At 43.0% G+C, this 8,169-nt stretch overlaps 1 protein-coding gene across 1 annotated transcript in view; it reads left to right on the forward strand.

Annotated features, from left to right (window-relative positions):
- Window positions 1-8,164, forward strand: part of LOC115082718 (ATPase family protein 2 homolog) — a gene marked incomplete at its 3' end in the record, with an annotated part of 37,924 nt that extends 29,760 nt beyond the window's left edge. The window contains exons 4-5 of the mRNA XM_029586912.1: window positions 6,747-6,904; window positions 8,110-8,164. Of these exons, the coding sequence (XP_029442772.1) occupies window positions 6,747-6,904; window positions 8,110-8,164 (213 nt within the window). The remainder of the gene's footprint in view (window positions 1-6,746; window positions 6,905-8,109) is intronic.
- Between the last annotated feature and the right edge of the window lie 5 nt (window positions 8,165-8,169).

An 8,169-nucleotide genomic window follows, 5' to 3' on the forward strand; every position in this document is an offset into this window, starting at 1 on the left:
GACTTAAAGAAGACCGGGCCAGAAAAGCTGTGGCCAGTCCCTTAAGGTGTTCTGAGGGAGTTTCTTAAATACTCCCTTCCTCCAGATATACGTATTGAGACCTCCACTCCCAAATTAAAAAAAAAAACTTAAAACTTGGTTGTTCCGTCAAGCCTATCCCCTTTCCCCTCCCCCCCCTTAAAAATACCTAGCAACAACCGAGTAGAAATTGAATATTTGACCTGTTACCGACTCAAGCGATTATGATCAAGAATGCATCAATGAACATCGACCTCTCGTACATTGTATTTTCGTGTAATATAGTTGTCTTACTTAGATATGCATCGTAGCATTACTTATAGTTTGTTAATGTATTTACATACAATATCATATTTATTTATTTAGTCCCTAGTCCCATTACATTTCAATTTAACTCACTCTTCCCTATTCTTTTCATTTGTTGCTTGTTATTCGATTGTTATTTGTAAGGGCCCTGCCCTAATGTTATTGTTTTAATGTGAACCGATACGATGTGCAAACGGCTATCGGTATAAAAGAGATTTTAAATAAATAAATAAATACTCCCTCACAGCTCCTCTTAAATTAAGGTGGGTGAAAAGCATTGGGAAAGACCTTTTATGTTCTGTCCCAAAAATAAACAATCTTATTGCAGAAAAATATTTTAGGTGTTTATTCTCTGTCCGATTCCAAGGCAAAAGTGACCTTCAAGATGTCCCATGTAGGTATTTCTTTCTGCAAGACTTCCAATATAGCCAAAATATTTACATTATCAGTGGTTGTAATAATATCGAGGACCCCTTCATATGGATTCACGTCACGCTTAAAAGTAGGCAGATAGTACATCCTGGACGTGGGGTGGACCGTCAGTATTTCCATCAGGTATCTCACTTAAACTTTTCCTAAGCTAGCCTTGATTTAGGTAAATGACAAAGCAAAAATTCATTTTCCAGAAGTGCCATTTTACAATGGAGCATCAAATTATTTTTAATAACTGCCATGTTAGAGCAATCTGGCCTCCCCCTGAGAGAATCTTGGTCATCCAGCCATTAATCTGACGTTCGGTTTTGGATGCTGCATTACTGTACAGTGGACTTAGATGAAATAAATACCTTTAGAGAATGACTCACCGGATCTCCAAAGAAACATTTCTTGGAGTCCCAGGAGTATAGGAGTATCCCCAAGTGGCTCCATGCAGGAACAGACTTTGGCACTGTAACATGGTAAGAATCTACAGGTGGAACCCTACATTGGCTGCAGCCGCCTTGGCACCCGCTTCACTCTGGTGCCGCTGTGCACCCTTCCTGCCACCATCACTCTTGACTCGGAAGGGATCTCCAACTCTATTGCCTTTTGCTCCATTTCCCGAAAGTGCCAAAAATGTTTGCCAATACAGACTGCAGCCAGTTCTGCAGAACTTGAAGTGGGTATCTGCAGGCTAGGCGGAGTGCTCAGAGACCCTTCTGAGCATAGAGTTGCTGCCTGCGACTGATTCTCATTCGACTTTCCAGTATTTTATTTTGTTGTAAACCGCTTAGCACAGTTCATCTGCTATAGGCGGCATAAAATATAAATATATTTGTGCTCCCTGTCTTGCTGTGCTGATGGCTGGACCAGAAGTGCACATGGCCATGTAAGAGACTCAGCAGGTTAGGTCCTCACATTTACCCTTCCATTTCCCCATGTTACAACCTGTTCAAAGAGAAAAAATAAAAGATAGTCTGAAGCCCAGGAACTCAAATGGTGAGCATTTGATAGTTTCAGCCCCTTTGGAGGGTGAGAATTTTATTCCAATTTAGTGTTGTCTGTGACTGTTTGTTTCACCACTGTTTTAATGTTTTAAATTGTATATCACCATAAAATTGTGTGGTGGCTAGAAATCTTGTTCGGATTTGCGGGCTGGATTAATTCAATTAAGTTAACTTTGTTATAAATACCATTTTTGCATAGTTGAGTGATCAAATAAATTTTTACTGCAAAGAAAAATACAAAAACAAATTTAATTAAAAGGACCATTTAAGCTATAGAAGTTCAAGGATTGTTTGTCTAACAAATCCCTGGAGTTTAATAGGTCCGACAAACCTGAACAAGATTTCTAGCACCACACTATTTTATGGTGGGATTTTGGTATGTGATTGACTTTGCATTTCCCACTCAGTTATCTTAGAGGGCTTTTATTGCACATTAAATTGTAATCTGCCGTGAGCTACTTGTCTGCGAGATATAAAAAATGTATTTAAATACTTCCTAGTGTATTGGATTGGAGGATACAGAGACATTCTAGATCAGGACTTCCAAAACTTTTAGCCAATGTGACCCCATTTTAGCACATGGAAGTTCATATGACCCCAGAGATTGAACAAAAATTATCAGGGATGTAGTTCCTCGCCAACAATCAGACCAATTTTTTTCCTCAAACCTCCACCCCCTCCAGGGGACCCTCCTTTCTTAACCTCGTTCCTTCCAGCAGACCACCTCTCCCAATTTGCCCCTCCAACTGATCCCCTTACCTCCCCTAACTCCTCTCACCTCTCCAGCCCATTCCCGTCTCTTACCTCCTCCAGTCCTTTTCGCCCTCACCAGAACATCCTCTGTCACCGCCAAGTCCTTCTTATAATCCCCAACTAAGTTTCTATCATCCCCTCCCTCTGTCTCATGCCCATCCTCCTCCCTTCCAACCCTTCTCTCAGCCCCCCAGCTACTCTTACATTCCCCGTCGATCTTCTGTCATTCACCCTCTCTCACCCTGCACAGCCAGTCCCTCTCCATCTGATATTTCCCTTCAAACAGCCCTTCCTCTAAACATCCCCCTGGCCAGGGTCAGTGGCAACATTTTTCTGTGGGCCTCGGGCCAAAGGTGGATAACAGAGAGGGCAGGCTGACAGGGGCAACATTTTTTTTGGATAGGTTCAATGGTGGGTGAGGAGAAAGGAACATTGGTAATCTCCATAAACCCATGCATACTGAGCTCTCTTCTCCCCTCCCCTCATGGTTGGTCCCTAGCCCAATGTTGATCTGCAAGTAGTGGCAGCTGATGCAGCTAACGGCCTCTGCAGTGGCCCTGATATCTCCTCAGGAAGGGTTTCCTGTTACCACAGAAACTTGTGTCACTGCAGGTCCTGTGTTTCTGGCTGAAAGGCCTCATGCTGACTTTGACAGTTAATGCTGCTGCTGGCATCTGAAGAATGCTGCTATTTGAGGCATTTGTGACTCAAAACTGGAGGCTTTGTGACCGTTTGGGAAGCTCTGTTCTAGATTAAGCAGTAGAAACTTCTCTGGATCTCAATGAGGCCTTCACTTGCATAAATATATGTAACCCCTGTGATGGCTGAACCTAGATAATATAGTAGTTCCAGGGGCCATATCTCAAATATTTCAGGTGAGACATCTATCATGCAACAAGATGTTTCCAGGGTTTCCTGTGTGGTGAGGACGTTTACTTTCTCGGTCCTTAAGAACATAAGAAATTGCCATGCTGGGTCAGACCAAGGGTCCATCAAGCCCAGCATCCTGTTTCCAACAGAGGCCAATCCAGGCCATAAGAACCTGGCAATTACCCAAACACCAAGAAGATCCCATGCTACTGATGCAATTAATAGCAGTGGCTATTCCCTAAGTAAACTTGATTAATAGCAGGTAATGAACTTCTCCTCCAAGAACTTATCCAATCCTTTTTTAAACCCAGCTACACTAACTGCATTAACCACATCCTCTGGCAACAAATTCCGGAGCTTTATTGTGCTTAGTCTTAATTCCCAGTTTAAAGTCTTTGCATACTGCATGGATGATGATAGCATAACCGAGGGTTGTAGTCATCACCAAATGAAACAGTTTAAGAATCTTTAGTGGTGTCCAACAATACTCTTTACGGATGGAGTGCTAAGTGCTGCATTAAAGCCTTTACAACTGTTTAATTCACTTTTAGATGGTACAAGTGCTTTTAAATATATTTTTTACTTCTTGCAGTCTTGTTTAAATTCACGGTGGTAAAGCCAATTGATTTAGTCTTGAAGTTAATGATTTCTTCTCTCCCATGGGTAGTGGGTAAGTGGATTACTTCTTTATCAATATAGGTGAAGTTTCAAAGATGGGATTCAGATTACGCAATTATTTATCTCCTAGCTCCTCCACGCTGCCGCCTCACAGTACTTGAATGGCACAAGTCCTCCTCCATCTCCAATGATACCTTTTCCTCCTCTTCTCTAAATCTTTAGTAGATGTTTCCTTGGGCCGTGGATGGGGTCCAAAGTTGTCATCTCTCTTCCCCTCTCTCCTTCACCTCAGGATGGCTGAAAGTCATCCACTCCTTGGATTTGATGATCGTGGGTTCCTCATACTTGATGGGAACTTTTCCCATTTGATTGCAGAGCAGAATATAACTTAGCTATAACGGAGTCTCAAGTTACTGCTATTCCAAACTTAGATAAATCAATTTTCGAATATAGAATGCATGGGGAGGGTGGAAAGAATCTCCCATCTAAATAAAAGAGCTCCATATAGGCATCAATGCAATATAGGAAATCAGAGGACAGCTAACACATCCTGCCTCTGCAAAGCAAAAAGGGAATCCACAAGTTAAAATGGTGATCAGGCTCTATAAGCCAAAGGGACACATCCATTATTAGAAACATAGAAATGATGGCAGAAGACCAAACGGCCCATCCAGTCTGCCCAGCAAGCTTTCACACTTGTTTTTTCCTCATACTTATCTGTTACCCTTGGCCCTTAGTAACCTTTTGGTTCCAATTCCCTTTCACCCCGCCATTAATGTAGAGAACAGTGCTGGAACTGCATCTAAATGAAGTATCTAGCTTAATTGGTTAGGGGTAGTAACTGCCTCAATAAGCAAACTACTCCCACGCTTATTTGTTTACCCAGCCTGTGCAATTCAGTCCTTGTTGGTTGTTGTCTGAATATAAATCCACTTTTCTTCATTCCCCTGCCATTGAAGTAGAGAGCTACGCTGGATATGCATTGAAAGTGAAGTATCAGGCTTAATTGATTCGGGGTAGTAAACGCTGTAACAAGCAAGCTATACCCATACTCCCACGCTTATTTGTTTACCCAGACTATGTAATTCAGACCTTATTGGTTGTTGTCAGAAATTAAATCATCTTTTTTTTCATTCCCCCCTGCCGTTGAAGCAGAGAGCTACGCTGGATATGCATTGAAAGTGAAGTATCAGGCTTATTTGGTTTGGGGTAGTAACCGCAGTAACAAGCAAGCTACTCCCCGCTTTTTTGTGAATGCAAATCCTTTTTTCCATATTTCCTCTTGCCGTTGAAGCATAGAGCAATGTTTGAGCCGCATTAACCGTGTGTATGTTTTATTGAATAAGGGTATTAATCACAGGTAGTAGCTGTCATTCCCGCAAGCCACCCACTCTTCATTCATATCCTCTAGACTTTATGGATCCACTGTGTTTATCTCGCGCCCCTTTGAAGTCCTTCACAGTTTTGGTCTTCATCACTTCCTCCAGAAGGGCGTTCCAGGCATCCACCATCCTCTCCGTGAAGAAATACTTCATGACATTGGTTCTGAGTCTTCTTCATGGGGGAGCTGTATACCTAAATATTGCTATTATGTCTCTCCCCACACCAATGGTATCTCCTAATTAAAGTCAAGATCCCTACATATATATCCAAGTCACAAGATGCATCTTAGATTTGTGGAAGGTGCACTATACCTTCAGTATTGCATCCTGTCTTTTGGCCTTTCATCAACGCCATGAGGATTCACCAAATGCCCATCTGCTGTTATGGTTTATCTATGCAAACTAGGGGTCATATTTTACTCGGCTAGAGCGATTTTCTGATTGAGAGCACAGCTTGGTCGAGGGTAAACAAATGGATTCAAGTCACCATCCATTTGTTGCAGTTGCTAAGTTTTATTATCAACTAACCCAAATCACAACTAAGCTCATCTTCTCAGTTGGAATTCATTTGGGTTCTACTTTTCTCATAAATAGAGCCCACAGACATAGTCTACGTAGGAAAGCATCCGTACGAGTAATTAGAAATGCTGACTTGTGGATGTGTCCAACCCTACCATAAACACGCATATGGCTAATATAAAACACTCATCATACAAAAGCTGTAAGATCACCAGCACACAATGGTGCACCACCACACATCAATCATGTACCATGCACTGTTTCATCCAATAAACCAATACCCAGCCTTGTTCATAAATGCTCCAGTAACTGTATTGGTCACAAGCTCGCACGATCACTCAAACTATTATCTGTTTTTAAGTTGGGCATAGAAATACTGAAAGATTCAAGTCATGCGAATGAAGAGTGTCCAGTGTGAAAGTCTGATACAATTTCCTTGCTTTCCAGACACATGTGTCAAGGATATTACAGTATTTGTTTTTTTTTTCTTGCTGAAGACTAAATGCAATAAAATACCATAGATCACAACAAAGAATGAAATCCAAGCAGACATTAAAACAAATAATTATTCAATAAGCCCAATAACCATAAAATGCAAATTAAACACATGAAATGATGAAATCATCTAGAAAAACAGTAAAAGCTAACCATATCAATAGACACAAAGTAGCACCTGTGCTTGCTGTATTGCAGTTAGTGAACATTTAAAGGAATCTTCCTTGGAGAACGGATGCACAAACCCTTTCCTCCGCACCATGAATGCTAATGATTTTCTTAGGGGTAAGGGGGAGAGAGCATAATTGCCCGGCTTGGTCCTTGTATGAAACAACGTGCTGGTCCTTGTTCTTTCTGGCAGGTCTGTACCGCATGGCCGGTCTCTGGATTCCCCATGGGCAAAGTCGGCCTGAGCACAATGACCCAGAAAAGCCTGCAAGTGAAACCCGGGGCTGGTGTCCTGGCACAGCCTCTGACTGCTGCGGTGCTGCAGGCAGAAGAAGTGGATCTCTCTCTGAGGTATGGAGGATTCCTAAGAGCTTGCATATTATACTTACAATTCTGGGAAGTGAGTACTGCACGAGTCAGCCAATGAAAATATATATTTTAAAAGGCAACCAACCAAGCAGTTGGCTTGAGCTGCGGACTTTCTCTGGCTGACAAGTGCTTTAAAACTGCAAGCTTTCCAGACTAATGAGGTCTTCGGTAGTTGTGAAGGCTTGCATCTTAAAGCATTTGTCTTTGCTTGGTTACCTTTTCACTGATTTTATCACTAGCCCTGTATTGCTGTGGGTGTCACTACAGTGAGATGACTCCTTTAAGAGTTCATTGGGTGGGAGGTGTTGCCAAATGCCGGACCAAGGCTGCATAATATTAATGTGACGGCCTGAGGATGAAGGCCTGAGTGATTCTAGTGGCCTAGGTGTCCTGTGAAGTTCCAGGTGAACCATGACCATCAGGGGTGGTCATGGTTCACCTGGACTTGGACATGGTTCATCTTCTCATGAACCTGGACATGGTTCATCTTCTCCCTGCCCGCCCCTAAAATAACGGGTGGGCAGGGAGAAGATGAATTGCCGTGGGTCTCCCTGGAAAAAGCTAAAGAAATTCTGAGTAGATGGAGTATTATACGACTGCTTCTTCAGGAAGAGAGGTAGATGAGACATCAAGGTGACATGCTTGTAGGTGACTTCTGTCTCCTGGATGTGGACTGAAACCTACCTGCTGTAGCAACAGCCAGTAGCGGAGAATCCCTGTTACACTAAAGTGAGAAAAAGGAAGCGGCAGACAAGCATATCCTCATTTGTCTAAACAAAAAAGAGAGTGCAGCACTCTGAGGGAAGCAGAGTACGGGATGCAGGATGCCAGACAGCAAGGCTTCTCCTAGGAAGGCTCCTGCCGGGCACACGTCAGGAGTTCAGTAACTCCAGGGTATGATCTGCGTTACCTCAGGGGACCTGAAGGCAGCCCGTCAGGGTAATGAGGGCACGGGAGACTTAATGGCTGATGTTGCCCTTGTACAGGTCACCAGTCATGCCCCATCTTGAGTCCTGGGTCCCGTTCTGGAAGCTGCACCTTTAGAAGGACATTCAGAGGGTGAAACAGTTCAGAGGAGGGTTCCTAAAGTGCTATTAAAGGATTGCATCCGAGCTTACCGTTTGAAACACCAGCCCAGCCGTGGCTGAGCATTTAATGCGCTGCTCTGTTCTTTTCAATCACGACAGGCGCAGAGACGACTGCATCAACACGGAAGAGCTCGCCGCTTTTCTCCTCAGGCATTTTGG

Source organism: Rhinatrema bivittatum, chromosome 1 (assembly GCF_901001135.1).
Source record: "Rhinatrema bivittatum chromosome 1, aRhiBiv1.1, whole genome shotgun sequence".
Lineage (NCBI taxonomy): Eukaryota > Metazoa > Chordata > Amphibia > Gymnophiona > Rhinatrematidae > Rhinatrema > Rhinatrema bivittatum.